The sequence below is a fragment of the Bidens hawaiensis genome, unplaced genomic scaffold, assembly GCF_021521415.1.
Source record: "Bidens hawaiensis isolate Kalapana, Puna unplaced genomic scaffold, B.hawaiensis_p1.1 tig00022011_1, whole genome shotgun sequence".
NCBI classification, from domain to species: Eukaryota; Viridiplantae; Streptophyta; class Magnoliopsida; order Asterales; family Asteraceae; genus Bidens; species Bidens hawaiensis.
Genome location: NW_027493415.1, coordinates 59,777 through 76,269, shown reverse-complemented (window position 1 = coordinate 76,269; position 16,493 = coordinate 59,777). Strand labels below are relative to the sequence as shown.

At 37.7% G+C, this 16,493-nt stretch overlaps 2 protein-coding genes across 2 annotated transcripts; both read right to left on the bottom strand.

Moving 5' to 3' along the window:
- Positions 1-4,828: 4,828 nt before the first annotated feature.
- Positions 4,829-9,128, bottom strand: LOC143564519 (uncharacterized). The gene is made up of 2 exons (XM_077051772.1): positions 7,393-9,128; positions 4,829-6,215 (listed from the first exon to the last, which is right to left on the bottom strand). The coding sequence occupies exons 1-2, from the start codon at positions 9,126-9,128 to the stop codon at positions 4,829-4,831; spliced, it is 3,123 nt and encodes a 1,040-aa protein (XP_076907887.1).
- Positions 9,129-11,176: 2,048 nt separating this feature from the next.
- On the bottom strand, positions 11,177-15,638 carry LOC143564518 (uncharacterized). Its single transcript, XM_077051771.1, has 7 exons — positions 15,489-15,638; positions 14,918-14,976; positions 14,692-14,776; positions 14,362-14,445; positions 13,297-13,663; positions 13,158-13,213; positions 11,177-11,236 (listed from the first exon to the last, which is right to left on the bottom strand). Exons 1-7 carry the CDS (start codon positions 15,636-15,638, stop codon positions 11,177-11,179), a joined length of 861 nt encoding a protein of 286 aa, XP_076907886.1.
- Between the last annotated feature and the right edge of the window lie 855 nt (positions 15,639-16,493).

Genomic DNA, 16,493 nt, shown 5'->3' with positions numbered 1-16,493 from the left:
CACGTATTATATTAAATTAATCAATTATATGTATACATAACATTGGATTCTAATTTTTCAATTATGTCTACCTTTTTTTTTATAAACGGTCATTTGGATTACTAACGGACCACTGACCTACTCGTTCATCTCCGTTTCATCCTCAAGATACCATTATTGAGTTATGGAGAAAAATTTTTGGCCCAACCTGGAACATTGGAACCCCCTACTATCTCACTATAAAAAAATACTATTAAATAATAAAGAGGAATATTTGTTTGTATTTTTTTTGGACGGCAAATTTTTGTCATCGGAAGAACTTGAACTCAAGACTTCCAAACTTATTGGTATTTTAAAAGTTTTGTCTTTGCCAATAAAAGAAATAATAGTTTGTATAATTATTGTCGGAATTGAATTTGCATTCAACTGTGTACTGTTGACTTAAAATCAATGTTATATTAAAGCAATCTTTAAAAATGTATTAAGATGAGTGTCCTATAACATAATTAATAGAACATAAGGGACCAAAAGTGTGACTCTTCATAAAGGTGCCGAGTTGTCGTGACCATTTGAAAGATGGTGAAGACGACAATATAAAAGAACCACCAAATTTCATTTAAGGAAGTAGAAACCCTACAGACAAACACATCAAAGTTCGGTTTGTCTCATATCAAACTACGATACGTTATAGTTATGGACTTATGGTGGCATCAGACATTGTTTTTAATTACTTGAAATTAATCCTTGAAAACTTAGTAAGTCCAATCAGCTTATCGTCACTTATAAACATGATTTCTTCTTTCAAGTTACTCAGAGTTCAAGGGGTTCAGACGTTAGTTTGAGAGTCATGGTTGTTACTTGATTAGGACCAGGGATGTCCGTGAAGTTTCCTGTGTGACTAGTAAAATTGGTTATTATATATAAATTTATTTTCGTTCATACGACGATAATTGTTATAACTACCAAAACAAAGTTATTGTAGTAAAAATAAGCCCTTTTGGCTGCTCTTATTTCAACGTCAAAGCTGCATATCTATCTATTTTTAGTCTTATATATATATATTTGGTGTAAGATAACACAATAACATCAACATAATCTATAAAGAGTTTCCAGCTTATCTTATTAGATATTAATTCAAAGAATACCTGTTAGAGATGTAAATAATAAAATATCGTTTTAGCCACAACAGAGTATGATCAGCTATATTGAGACCGTAGTAACTCTTTGTTTAGAAAAAAAAATGTGAATAAGAAAAGCAATGTAATAGCTACAAGGTATTTATTAAGCAGTAATGAAAATCAATGCATACACAATTCAACAATAATTAGAGAAGCGGTATTAAGAAATGGTCCGATTGAAACAAATATAAAAAAGGATGAGGCTATCCCTGCACATCCTCTTCTAAGCCGAATTGAAGTTAGTTTGATTTGGTTTGCGGGTTATGTTAGCGCATTATGAACAAAGTTACGAGTCCATTAAGAGACATTAGAAAGGCTACTTCTGAACCGATCATATAGAGTGTGTTTGGTCCACTTAAAAGACACATGTTAATGGTTAATGGAGCCTTTTAATGAGTAAGTTTTAGAGTCATGCCGAATGATTCAGATGCTACCTCTTAATCGGTTATGTCTCTTAATGATTTAGTACAAGATTGCTAAACAACCCATTAAGCTTTTAGTTGTAGAGGTAGCGGTGGTGGAAGTGTGACGTTATTGTTGGCATCGCTTGTTGTTTTTGGAGTCAAATAGGATGACGCAGTTTAAATAGGTCAGTCATATCGTACTAACCAAAGAGAAAAGATAAAGAATTTTCCTTTCAAATACTTTAATAATATTTTGAGAAATAGTATAAATGTTAAGTCTTATTTATGAAACTATCCCACATCAACAAAGTTGTTCAGTCACCTATTACATACTATAATAATTAATATCAAATATTTACAAATTGATTACATAAATAAAGTATTATGGGTTTAACATGTTCAAGTCATCTCTTGTTGGAGCTTATATAAGTATATACAATTTCTATGAGGTTGAAATTAACAGAAATTTTTAATAAAAAGTTAGAAGACATTACATGATTATTTGGATGGGACACTTTTTCATTTAATTTGAAGATGTGGGGTATCAATTTAGAGTGGGTCGATGCATCCATCAATCACAAAAGTTACTTACACTAGCAACATGGGTTTAATGTTATGCATGAACATATGCTGACATGCCATGTGAATGCGATGGTCATGGATAGAGAATTAGAGATGGTACCTAACAACCATTATCTTCTTTTCTTTTTCTTAAATGCATTTTTCTATCCTAAAACAAAACATTTAAGGCCTTTTTTTTATAGTTCAAATACGATATTTCTTTCCTTGATAAAAGACATTTAATTTTCCTAAAAAAAGAAAAAACAAGCAGTGGAAACTGGAAAGTATTATATTCACATTCTGACGGATAATTTGGAAGACTCGAAATGAAACTATTTTCATACTAATGAGCTGAAGACGTAACTAATTTTTAATTCGATTGCTCATTATTCTCAAGGCCGTCTTAGAGCATATGCGGGCTAGGCAATCGTGCAAGGTCCATCGAGGTTTGAGGCTCATACGTTTTTAATTTCTTTGAATATATTTCATATATTGTATGAGTTTTTAATTTCTTTTAATAAATTTCGAGGCCCATTTTTATAGTTCGTGCAAGGCCCACGATGACCATCGTGCTCTTAGAGACGGCCCTGATTATTCTTTCCTATGAATAGTCAGTTGAAGCAGTATAATAAGCTTAACCTGGACAGGCTTAAAAACCCTCTTCTTTTGATGTAACTTTTATGATGTGGGTTAGCTTTTTTCTAACCGGCATGCTTGTTTATAAATTTTGCATTAAAAAATAAAACATCTATAAAAGATGGCAACACAACGAAATCAGTTCATTAAATAAGTTGAGCCTAAACTGAGATTGAAAGTATATTAATTACCAAGCTTAATCTTTAGTAATAGAGCTCTGAAGCCAAACTCGAGGTCTAGCTTTAGAAACACCGCTTGAAACAAGTCACGCTCAAGCAACAGAAATATAATTCAGAATAAGCCAACATGAGCTCATAGTTGACATTTGTTCTCTTATACCTCTACACAGTACTGATAAACTGCTATCAATCAATTTAAAGCGTCAATTTTTCTTTTTTGTTTGAAACGCGTCAACTGATTTGACCGCCTAGTGATTCTTGGACGTGTTTATTGTCATAAGGGGACAACACATAAAACATATTTTTCTAACAATTATGGTTTTGGATATTATCTACCTATTTATACCAGTTTGGGATCCATTAAAACCTTTCTCGATCCAGTTTGAAAAACTATATGTTTTCTGATCTCTAAATGTTGTTTATTTGCCTAAGCAACCCTCTTGCCCTCATTTGTTTGTGTATTAAGTATTGTACGTGTTAATTTAATCTCATACTCAAGACACTCTAATCTCTCAAAACTTAGAAACGCTCTCTAGTAATGGCATCCGAATGTGGTCAAACACAATCTTTCATTGGTGTTAAATTCTCATCAACCAACGTAAGAGTTGTTGCGTTAAAAAAAAGCCAAGCTTGAGCTATCGAAGTAGAACTTTGAACAAGCAAGGTTGTGATCATATTTGGCTTTGCTTGGCTTACACCCCTAGGCAATACTGATAAACTAGAATCAATTAATTTGCATCGTCAAAAAGAATTTTGTTTGAAACAAGGTCAACTGATTTGACCGTCTGGTGAATCATGGGGTGTTTATGGTCATCGCCAGGACAACACACAAAGAAAAAAGATACCGGTTTCATGTGATCTAGTTCCAATCCGATCAGGTTTCTATCCTTAGAATTATTTCCATTCCAAACTGGTTTAAATGCGAAGCATTTTGGGCTCAACCTGGTTTTGACTTTGTTAACCAAATCAAATCCGGTTTTCACTTTGTTGCAGAAGGGATTTTTGTAAACCATGAAACCGACTGAATCACCCAAACCGTTGCAAGTCAGCAAGTTTAAGATCCAAATAGTTTGTTTAGGTTCAGCTTTGGCAGTTTGCGGGTTCAATAGTTTGGCCCGAGGTTAGAACTTGGAGCCAACCATTTAGCTTCCACTATTTATATTTTGTTTTAATTTTTGAAATATGTAGTTACTAGTTTATATGCCTCTGTGATACACAAGTTGAGAAAATTATTTTAAAACATATTAATAAATATAATATATAAAATTTTAAAAATCAAATAAATATGTAAGCGAGCAATTGACCTCGTGCAAACTGTCAAACAAACCAACTCTTGGTAATTATTATCCTTAACTCTTGTTTATGGTCAATGCAAAACATATGGCAAGTGGGAATAGTCTTCTTTGTAACTTAAGGTGAAGTTTTTTTGTGTGTAGATATCAAAGTCGTCAATGTTACCTCCCAATATAATATCTACTTGTATTACTGAATCAACCAAAACAGATCAAAGGTCGCTGATAAAGAGAATGTAGCAAACTGACACTAAAACATTCTTGAACAAACATCAACTTTATTGCTAACCGCATAATTATTTTTAGCGTATAAGGACCTAGTCGACCAGTTCCACCTCTACCAGACAATAAACCAAAACCGAGCCCGTCAAAACCTGACTATACCCAGATTCAGTTCCTATCCGATCTGGTTCTTGACTTTGTTGACCATAAAAACACCTAATTTATGCACCTTTATATGTTGGTACTATTAGAATAAATCATCCTCCTCTTTTCATTAACAATTCCCATGGGTATAAATAATACAAAGTATCCCGTATAAATGGCAATAATAATCAACTAATAATTACAAGAATAATCAACTATATATAAATATTCTATTACACCCCCGCAGTCGAAGCGGGAGGCGACCGGATGCTGAGACTGGATCTGAAGTCTTCAAACAGAATGCGCGGTAACCCTTTTGTGAAAATGTCAGCAACTTGATAACGAGACGGAACGTGGAGAATTCGAACTTGACCACGCTGGACTTGTTCACGGACAAAGTGGATGTCAAGTTCAATGTGTTTAGTGCGCTGGTGTTGAACCGGGTTACCGGAGAGATAGATTGCACTCACATTGTCACAGTAAACGATGGTGGCTTTAGACAGTGGACGATGAAGTTCCAGAAGTAGATTGCGAAGCCAACAGATTTCAGCAACTACGTTTGCAACCCCTCTATATTTAGCCTCGGCACTAGAACGAGAGATGGTAGGCTGCCTCTTGGAAGACCAGGAAATGATGTTGTCGCCTAAGTACACACAGTAACCACTTGTGGATCGACGAGTGTCTGGACAACCAGCCCAGTCGGCATCGGTGTAAGCAAGAAGCGTGGGATCACGGTGAGAAGTTAAGGTGAGGCCGTATGAGACTGTGCCTTGGACATATCGAATAATGCGCTTTAGAGCATTCCAGTGATCAGTTTTGGGCGCGTGCATATGCATGCACACTTGCTGTACAGCATAACAAATGTCGGGCCGTGTGAAGGTGAGATATTGTAGCGCCCCAGCCAAGCTCCGGTAGAGTGTTGGGTTGTCAAAGGCGGTACCCGAGGTTGCACTGAGTTTGGAGTTCGTGTCGACCGGAGTGACAGCTGGCTTACAAGACGACATGCCGGCACGTTCAATAATTTCAGTCGCATAGGTTTGTTGAGATAGAAACATGGTGTCTTGGCGTCGGGTGACCGAAATCCCGAGAAAAAAACTTAAGTCACCGAGATCCTTCATGGCGAATTCAGTGGAGAGATACTGCATAAGATGCTGGCGGAGAGAGGTAGAAGAAGTAACCAAGAGAATATCATCAACATAAAGGAGAAGATATGCAGTGTCACCATTTTGATGCAGGATGAACAAGGACGCATCGCAGCCACTTTGAGTGAATCCCAAGGTAAGAACATAGTCTGTGAACCGTTGATACCAGGCTCGAGGTGCTTGTTTTAAACCATATAAAGACTTTTTCAATCGACAAACATGATCCGGGAACTGCTTATCCCGAAAACCCATGGGCTGGTGCATGTACACAGTTTCATGGAGATGGCCGTGAAGGAAGGCATTGGTGACGTCGAGTTGATGAACCGGCCAAGATTTTGATAGAGCAATGGTTAGGACGGTGCGAATAGTAGCAGGTTTAACCACCGGACTAAAGGTTTCGCCACAATCAATACCCACCTGTTGAGATCGACCGTCACAAACTAATCGGGCTTTATACCGTTCAAGGGTACCATCAGACCTGAATTTGTGTTTAAGTAACCACATGCTTCTAATAATGTTCATATGTGGTTCACGTGGCACCAAGTCCCAAGTATCATTATTAATAAGGGCGTGAAACTCATTGGTCATGGCAGTGTGCCATTCCGGTATGGACAAGGCTAGGGATGGGTTTTTTGGGTACAGGGATGATGTTTGTGGAGTGAAAGGTGAACGGTTGTTTGGGTTTAATGATGCCATCCATAGCCCGTGTACGCATTGTGCGTGTGGTGGTTGGCTGCATAGGTGGGGGGGATGATGGGGTAGTGTGGGATGCGGGTTGAGTGGCGGGTGCCGGGGGTGGGGCCAGGCGGCGCCTGGAGTAGGTGAGTATAGGTCGGGTGGAGGGTGGGGAATGGGAGGTAGTGGGTTGGGCCGACGGTGAGGGCGGGGAAGGAGATCGAACTGGTGTATGAGGGGGTGAAGAGGGTGAGGAGGTGGGGTTATGAGGAAAGGAATATGAGTCCCATAGGAACGAGGAAGGAGGATCAGTGAGAAACTGGTATGATTTTTGTGGAGAGGTTTGAATAAGGTTGGCAAAGGGAAAAGTGGATTCGTCAAAGAGGACATGGCGGGAAATAGTAATGTGATGGGTTTGTAGGTTGTAACATTTATAACCGCGGTGGGAAGGAGGATAGCCAAGAAAAACGCATGGGTAGGACCGCGGTTCGAGCTTGTTAATGGTGGTGGAGGGTTTAAGTGGGTAGCAAAGGCAACCGAATACGCGTAAGTGGTCGTATGTCGGTATTTGGGAGTAAAGCAGTTGGGTAGGTGTGCGGAAGTGATGGGTTTTAGAGGGGGTTATGTTGATGAGGTGGGTGGAAGTTTCAAGGGCATGATGCCAGAAGTTTGTGGGTAAGGAAGATTGGGCAAGTAAGGTGCGGAGGATGTTATTAATGGAGCGGATTTTGCGTTCCGCCTTGCCATTTTGTGGCGAAGTATATGGGCATGATAGACGGTAGAGGATACCATGTTTATCAAATAAGTGTTTGAATGACGTGTTAACATATTCTTTACCGTTATCACATTGAAAAGTTTTAATGGTGTGGTTGAATTGGGTGCGAACAAGGTTGGTGAAAATTTCAAATACGGTAAAAACGTGTGATTTGTTTGAGATTGGATATGTCCACAAGTAATTTGTATAATCATCTAAAAATAACACATAATAGCGGTGCCCGGCGGAGCTTATGACCGGTGAGGTCCAAACATCACTATGCACAATATCAAATGGTTGCAATGTATTATTATTAGACAAATGAAAGAGGAGTCTAGTACTCTTGCCAAACACACAAGGTTCACAAACAGCTTTATTAAAATTTGAAAAGACAATGAAATTAGAATTCTTCAAAGACTGTAGAAGAGCCGGGCCAGGGTGACCAAGGCGTTGATGCCATAGACTGGAGGACTGAGCAGCAGTGGTGGAGGTGGAGAAACAGTGGGCATCCTTGGAGAAGGTGTAGAGATCACCGCTGCTGTCGCACCGGATTATAGGTTTCCGGGTCTTGAAGTCCTTCACAAGAAAACCAAAGGGATCAAATTCCACATAAACAGAATTATCTCTAGTGAATTGACGAACAGAGATGAGTTTTCTAATAAGGTTGGGTGCATAGAGGACACGGTTTAAGACAAATGGTGGGTAGGGTTTTGGGAAGGTTTGTGGTCCATGTCCATATACCGGAATGGAGGTGCCATTACCAACAATAATATTTTCATTCACACGATTATTAAGAATGGTACGAAAGTTACCTGAGTTGGGGTCCATGCTGATGGTTGCACCGGTGTCCATGACGCCATGCTGATAGTCCGGTGGGTTGAGAGACATGGTGTAAAGTGCCTGTTGAATGTCAGTGGGAGTATAGGTTGCTTGGTGGCCTTGGTGAGGTCGTGGGCCGAGGATCCCTTGGCTGTGGGAGGTGTTCTGTGGTGGGGGGACAGTGGGGTACGGGCATGGGGGTGGTGGAGGAGACCAAGGGAGCCAAGGTGGTGGGGAGGAGGAGGTGGGGTGGGGGGTCGGCATGGTCCAAGTGTAGGTTGTGGGTGAGGTCCAATGACCGTATGGTTGTCCACGCCCAAGGTTGGGATTGCCCCGCGACCAGGAGTATCTACCGCGACCACGGCCCCGGGTGCGTCCGCGACCGCGGGCTGAAGGTGGATTCGGGTCAGGTTGGGCGGCCGAGGGGGGGGTGGGTTGGTTTGTGGTTTTAGAGGTGGTAGTGTGTAAGGCCTGACCGGCTATGGTGGCTGCATACTGGGCTTTCTCGGCTTTTTGACTTTCGATCATACAAAGTTGGGAGCGGTCTTCATGAAAGGATGGGATGGGGTCTTTGTGTTGTAGGATGGTTGAGATGCCTTCATATGCATCGGTGAGGCCAGCAAGTAGGTGTAAGACTAGGAGTTTATTATCAAGGGGAGCACCTACGTTGGCAAGTTGATCGGCGATGGATTTGATGGCTTGACAATAAGCAGACATGTTGGGAAAACCATCAAGCCGAGTGGTTGCAAATTTCTGAAGAAGGTATGTAGCTCGAGTGTTCTTGTTGTCTTGGAAAAGGCCTTCAAGAGCCGACCAAGCATCATAGGCCGACATCTTGGGTTTGACAATAGTATTAAGAAGATCATTAGAGATAGTCCCATAGATCCATTGTTTGACAATGGCATCTAGACGAGACCATTGATCATCCAGGGATTGCTGAGTTGTATCTTTTGCAGCATCCGATGAGGAGGATGTTGCGGTTGTGATACGAGGAGAAAGGTGATCACTTACCTGATAAGCATGGCAGTGATTTTGGAAGAGCTCTGCCCACAGTCCATATTGACTGGATTCGGATTCAAGGAGGACTGGAATGGCGTGTCGGATGTTGTTGACAGTAATGGCAGGGTGGAGTTTCTCGGCCATGGTGGTTTCGGCAGATGAGACTGCGGCAGAAGGAGGGGGCGGCAGGGAAGGGGTGGGGAGATTAGGGTTAGACTCTTGATACCATATTAGAATAAATCATCCTCCTCTTTTCATTAACAATTCCCATGGGTATAAATAATACAAAGTATCCCGTATAAATGGCAATAATAATCAACTAATAATTACAAGAATAATCAACTATATATAAATATTCTATTAGGTACCAATCTAATTAATCATCCCAACTTACAATGACAACATGACATAACTCCTGTTTGACTTTAACTAGTCACAACATCAAAAGCTCGAACCTCATATGTATTTAATTTTGAATTGAAAATAAAAAAAAAACACTCTTAAGAACTCATGACATCATATCAAAGAACAAATAAAGTTCATCCAACCATAACATTATTACCACCATCCAATTATGTAAACAAAAAAGAATCATATGCTACATATATCTATTCTTATTTAGGAAATAATCATTTATTACATGGATGGCCTTCATGTAATCTATACAGAAAAGAAGAGTGTGCATACCCTCAAATCAAGTTGTGAATGCCCTCAAACATTCTCATTACTCTGTCTGGTATCCAGTAACCACGCAAAAGCACACCATAATTAGATGGTCACCCTTTTCCATACTTAACATTGCTAATTTTAATGTCACCTATGAAATACCATCTGCTAATTTGATCAGAAACCCCCAACCATATACACACATCAATAATTAGGAAACAAATTACTAATTAAAGAATTAGTTATAGCATCCAGTATCAAGAAAAAACTACCTTTGCAGCATCTTATGGATTATTCTTCATAGGTGTAACAATGCCTTCGATTTCGACAATGAAATGAATCATATTTTCAAAACAACATTAGATAAATACAGGTTCACCATGATATTAGCCACCGTAGCTAAAATAGCAATATCTGGAAAATAACAAAGTGGAATTTTGAAGCAAATGAAACTTTTTAACATACATATAGAAGAGATTTGATAAAGAAAATAAAAAAAAAATAAACAAAAAGTTGATTACATAAGTGGTAGTAATATTTAACCTACTACAAACTTACCAAACAAAAATTTAATTACCAGAACGAATGATTGTTCAATGATTAACTCAGTAGAGACAAACAAAAACTGGAGTCATAACTACACAGGTCAATATTGTCACCTGTATGACTTCGATCAAATAACACATCTTCAAGTGTGTTATGCTGAATTTGTAAAAATATAACACTATTATTTTAGAACCAAAAGAAGAAAGTTTTGTAATATAGATTAAAATTAACAATGATAGTAAATTATTATTGCAAAATTGGCATATTACTATCATCATCCATTCTTTCATCCTCTTTATCCGAATATCTCCTCCATTACATTCTCTCTCATAGATTTGTACGTCTAAGAGGGGTGTTTGGGTGAGTTTTTAAAATTTGCTTATTTGCTTTTTGAAAGTAAAAGTTATTTGGCAAAGCTTCTTCAAAGCTTCAAAACAGAGCTTTTCAAAAAGCAAATAAGCAAGTTTCAAAAGCTCATCCAAACACGCCCTTTGATACTCAAAAGACCATCAAACACAACTTTAGTACCCAATTACGATAGTCATGTATCCCAAGATTCAATAATACAACTAAAAAAAAACAATTGAAGTCTAATAGATTTATTTCAAGAATGCCAGAAGAATAAGATTTTCAACTGATTTAAACCCAATTTTAAGTGCCTACAATGGAGCAGGTTATTTCACAATGTACATGAACTGCTCAAATTGAATTTTAAGTGCACAAATGAGACGATATATATGATGTGTACCAAAAAAAAAAAAATACTTAAAAGGAATGATACTAAGTTAAGTGGTTGCATTTAAAGACTTGAGACTGAAGGCAGCCCACAACATGTTCTGTATTTGAAGCCAAACTCGTGAATGTTTGTTTCAGGTCTGGTCAAATTTGATGAACAAATGCTGATGGCATACAAAACAGTTTAATAATATTAACAATATTAATGATGATATATAATAAAAGGTGTGAAGAGATCCTTGTACCTATGCTTGTTGGAAAGCTATAAACACAATCACAGATTCATCTTCGCAATCTGCAGAATCCTAGAAATGATATAAAGTTATAAACCGAAATCATGAAACACTTATCACCAATCATAAAATAAAAAGAGTAGATGTAGGGACTTTACCTCAAAACTCCCAACTAATGGCTGGAAACCAACCCCGAGCAAATGATGCTGCATCTTGGATCTCTAGTTTTATTTTTTCAAATTCGAACATAAATCTTTTGCACCAAAAGAACAACTATTCACAAATCAGATACTAAAATACACACTCTAGAACATACCTCGAACATATGGCAGATACCAAGTATTGATGAGGAAGATAATCGAGCAGAGGAGAAGGTGTAGAAGATTAGTGTTTTTGTAAACTTTGAATTTTGAATATGATATAGAAAGTGAGGAACCTTCGATAGGAAGATTAAGTATGGAAGAGAGAGAGAAAGAGAACCTGATTGCCAACTCAGCAAACGCCTTGACACGTGTATACTGTTGTTGAGAGGAGTACCCATGAACCATATTTATCATTTAAATCATTTTAAGACTATTTGTTGTCGTTGAAGCCGGACTTCGAATTTATCCAATAATATTGTGTCATACAATGCTAACTAGACACTCGCTGAAGCCACCGTCGAAGCCGTCTGAGCCTGTTGTGGTTCAGGTGAACGGTGGCTTCAGCGAATTTTATGTTTTTTTTTAATTTAAAACAATAATATATATTAAAAGATAATTTATAATAAAGATAAAAATTATATAAATAAAAAAAACCCAAACAATACAAATTATCTTTTAATATATTTTCTTATAATTGAAGTGGCTCAATGGTAGAGCACTCACTTTACTAGTGAGAGGTAGAGGGTTCAAACCTTACTATCACCAATTTATATGGGAGATATGAAGGATGACCAAGTCTTGATCTCACCCGGTTTTACCGGCTCCTCACTGTTGTGCCGTTTGGCGGGCGTGGAGGTAGGGTTTTATTCAGGAATCCCTCAATAGGAGGAGGACCGCTAGGGGCTCCGTCCGTCCGGACTTGTGGCTGGCTCGGGCTACCTTTAGCCAATGGGGCCGCGTACGGAGTATCCGACGTTGCTTGGTTGGTCGTTCCAAAAAAGATATATATTCTTGTTTTAAATTATCTTTTAATATATAGAAATTTGTATTGTTTGGGTTCTTTTTTTCCTATTTTATGTTTTTTTATCATACACATTTGTATTGTTTGGGTTTATTTTATTTATATAATTTTTATTTTTATTATAAAAAACATAAAATAAGGAAAAAAAAAAAGAAAAACCACCAACGACCCCTTCCCTTTTCCTTTCTTCTTCACCATCCTTCTCTTCTTTCTTTAACCATTCTTCACCACAAACATCAACCACCATCACCACCTTTCCTTTCTTTTTTAATTTGCAGGTATTAAAAAAAAGGAAAGGAAATATAATCACCTTCACTAGCCGCGACTAGGGTCGCCCCGGCTCACAAAAGCCCCATCACGCCACCGCTCCCGCCGGCCTGTTGTGGTGTTCGCCACTGGCGTGGCTAGCGCCGGCCACTCGCGACGCCAATGAAGCCACCACAACGCACAATCTAATAGAAACTACAGATTTTGAAAAAGAAAACTACAAAAATGGGTTCAAACCACTAAACCATACTATCAAAACGGCTGGTTTAGTTTGTCATTCTTCAAACCGTAGTTAATGGTTCAAATCATAACTTTTGCCTAAACCAACCGTTAACACCGCTAAGTTATAGTGTTTTAAATAAAGAAACAATACAATTACAAACAGCATTTCCACATTAAATTCACCAGATAGGTTAAAACATAAACTGAAGTTCTGGATTGGCAATTTGGCATAATCCAAAGGAGTTTAAGACAACAACAATACATGCATCTACTTCGACGATAAAGAGTAAAGTCAGTAAACAACATAACCATCAGCATCTGACATCTATCCTCAACCAACCAGGTCACCGCTTAAAGCACCTTGAGGAGGCAGAATAGCCTTCCCATTTCTTCTGCCTGTGACATCAAATTGATATGATCATACTTCAAACAAGAAGGTTTTAGAAACTTATAAATAAAGGTAATGTAAGGTGACTTACATTGGTCATAGAGGTCTTCAGCCCGCCTTAGCATTGCTGCACTTTCATCAAGAAGCTCAGCAAGCGTATTCTTATCTTCATAACCTTTAATCACTTGGGATTCCAAGGTTTCCGCTGTGGCTATCTGAGCGGCAGCAGGAGTTGGTGCATCTTCTACTCTTTCTGTTGGAACGGGTTCCACTGCTTCTTCTGGTAATTCATTAAGGTCGAAGTCTAGGACCAATTCATTAAGGTCAAAGTCTAGGACCCGTCTTTGGTTGACATTTTGGGGTTCCAGCGGTTGTTGGAGTTCTATGCGGTTTTGGGGTCCCGCATCATCCCCTTCCTGGGATGTTTCATAACGCTTGAGCCTGTAACGCTCATTCACCTGCATGTTAAACGGATGAAAACAATGGATCAGTCAGGTTGGCAACGAGTCAGACCTCTAGAACCTTGAGGTTGTGCAAACACGGTTCCTTTCTTTTTAAGTTTCATAAGTAGTTACATATAAAATATGATTTCAAAAATAACAAAACAATATAGGTAGCATTCATCTTTCACTACAACTCCAAAAGAACAAAATGATTTACGTCACTAGAACCTTTTGTACACTTTTAGTCCTTAAAACTTTAACAGCAAGTCTGAATGTCATGATTAACTGATGTAAAATAACACTATAAAACTTCTCTTTCAGAATTTTGTTTTTAATATAAATTATAAGGTTTAGTTACCAAAACGGAGACTTTCAGAAGCTATTTGCTAAAACAAAGAGTTTTTAATAAAGCAATTTGGGAGGTTGTAAATATAGAGTACGCTTTAGGCGAATGATAAACCACATGACCCATTTCCTTTTCAGCTAAACTTCATTATGAACAAACTATAATTCTAATTGACCCACTGCACAAAATTTCTAACCAAGAAACCAATCTACGAAAGGTTAAATAACAAAAAAAAGAGTTGCAAAAAAGTAGTTTCTATGAGTCATAGCACTATGATAAAAGTAATTAAATACTAGAAGCTGCACATGCTAAAATAGATGGTAAAAGTAATGGTGATAGAACCAAACTTATAAGAAGAGTTACCAACCTTCTCAAGCTTTCCCGTCACTGTAAGTGTATTGAGTTTTCCAGTTAAAAATCTTCTACATTTATCGGGTACACTGTACACCCTCTGCAACATGTGTAAAAATCAACAAAATCAATTAATTTCTTTGCTCTATGAAATATCTTATACTGTAATCCAGATGGCAATCAACTGCTTAAACTGTGACATGTAGTAACACAAACAAGATAGCTAGCCACTTAACATATACAAGATTTGCGAATTATGCAATAGATCTTACTGCAGTATAACAGTTTGATGCATTTGACAAACTATCAATTGAAACATATAGAAACCAAAAAGACATATTCTGACCTGAAGATAGCGATCTATGCTGTCAACATCAGTTCCGTTGGGATCTCTAAAAGCTGAAAGAGCCTCATAAATCATTCTATCGTACCTAGTCAAAGAGCATTAATACAGAAAAAGGTATTATCAAATAAGTAAAACAATATAAAGTCATAGAAATTGATAAACTCATAACAGTATCATGAGAGCAGCTGACACAAAAATACAAGTAAAGGAGTTAAAAGGAACATACACTGGGGCTTTTCTCTTCTCAGATCCATGCTTACTTCCACTAAGGTTTCTCCATTTGTCCTGCACATAGAATGATAAAAAATTTAACCGATAGACATGACTAGTAAACTAAACCTGTCTTTTATACTTCTTACGGTTTAGTCCTTCAACAGTTCAACTTTCACATATGAACTAATTAGGATTAACTTCCAATAAACCATACAAAATCTATAGATTGAGAAGCTCATAGAAGGCGTAACTTGCAATTGAGTCATTACTATTAAATTTTAAGCCCTCTTTAGACAAAGTTCAAGTAAGCAATAACTAAAACATTAATTGTCAAGGTTTGTATGTAGATCCGGATTTGTATTCTCTGCATCATGAAATCAATACAGGTTTCAGAAAAGGAATAATCACAAACTTAAACGTTTGCCTGCAAAATCGTTATCGACATTTATGTGTAAACACATTTGATAAAAAAATTGAAAACAATCCGACCTGATTCACGATTAAAGGTATACAAAGGTTGCGAGTAATGGATTCAACACAAAAGTTGAAGAAGTCACAAAAAACGTGGCGAAAGGGAAAAAAACCTTAAGATCGACATTGGATCGATTACTGAGTGAAGACCCATAAAGCGGATCATCAAGGATTATTTTCCATTTGCCTTCCCCGTGACGCTTAACGCCATCGGTTAAGGCTTTTACTTCATTGGATGTCCATGGCTTCTTTTCTTTTGCCATTTCACTAGGATTCGGCTTTGTTCTTTCGTCTGGTGTTTAGGATTAGGGTTTCTTCTTTCGTCTGATGTGTTTCCATCCTTTATATATGCACTCACCAGAGAGCTATAACTCATTCCAGCCGTCTGATCAGTTATAATCCAAGGGTTTGACGTGTACCAACTGGATCATAAAATCCGATTCATTCCAACCGTTAGATCAACACTCCAATAGTATGAAACAGAGCAAACAAAAAAAAATAAAAAATAGCTTCCAAGGCAACTACGGATCAACCATGTCGAAATTCTTTTGTTCTAACAATCTTAGCTGTTTTAGTCTAACATACATAATAATGTAATGGATCGATAATAATCCAAGGGCTCGACATGTAATGGATCAAAACAACCACATTCAAAGGTCGGAAATGATCATTTTTCGATCCTAAAATCCGAACTCAGTCCAGATCGCTAAATCAACACTACAATAGAAATTCATCAAATGAAAAGATAACCTCTTCCAGGCAGCTATGAATCACCAATTCACCATCATATCCTCAAATCCAATAACCATCTCGTTCCCTTTTTTCACCCAACAACCGTGCCGAATTGCTTTTGTTCTGACAACTTATAGTCGTTTCTGTCTATAACATACAAAATAAATGTTTGCCAGCTTTAGAAACAATTCATCTTCTTAATGGATTATAGGTACTCAAACTATTACTAATTAGTGTTTCCAAATGTACAAGATATATTTTAATTAAATACAGATACTACATCCCCTTTTTGCAAAATAAATTCAATTTAGAAAGGTACTCTATCACATTGTTTAGTTTGCAATTATATTTCCTATTTCACCAAACTCATACTAATTTTGTATTAA

What these genes read in the sequence shown, in the direction of transcription:
- LOC143564519 (XM_077051772.1), bottom strand. Translation starts at nt 9,128, where the DNA reads ATGGCCGAGAAACTCCACCCTGCCATTACTGTCAACAACATCCGACAC. An exon ending in GCCGGGCACCGCTATTATGT is followed by an intron (nt 6,216 to 7,392) that starts GTTATTTTTAGA and finishes ACACAAATTCAG; the next exon opens with GTCTGATGGTACCCTTGAAC.
- LOC143564518 (XM_077051771.1), bottom strand. Translation starts at nt 15,638, where the DNA reads ATGGCAAAAGAAAAGAAGCCATGGACATCCAATGAAGTAAAAGCCTTA. An exon ending in GATCCAATGTCGATCTTAAG is followed by an intron (nt 14,977 to 15,488) that starts GTTTTTTTCCCT and finishes TTCTATGTGCAG; the next exon opens with GACAAATGGAGAAACCTTAG. An exon ending in GCATAGATCGCTATCTTCAG is followed by an intron (nt 14,446 to 14,691) that starts GTCAGAATATGT and finishes CACATGTTGCAG; the next exon opens with AGGGTGTACAGTGTACCCGA.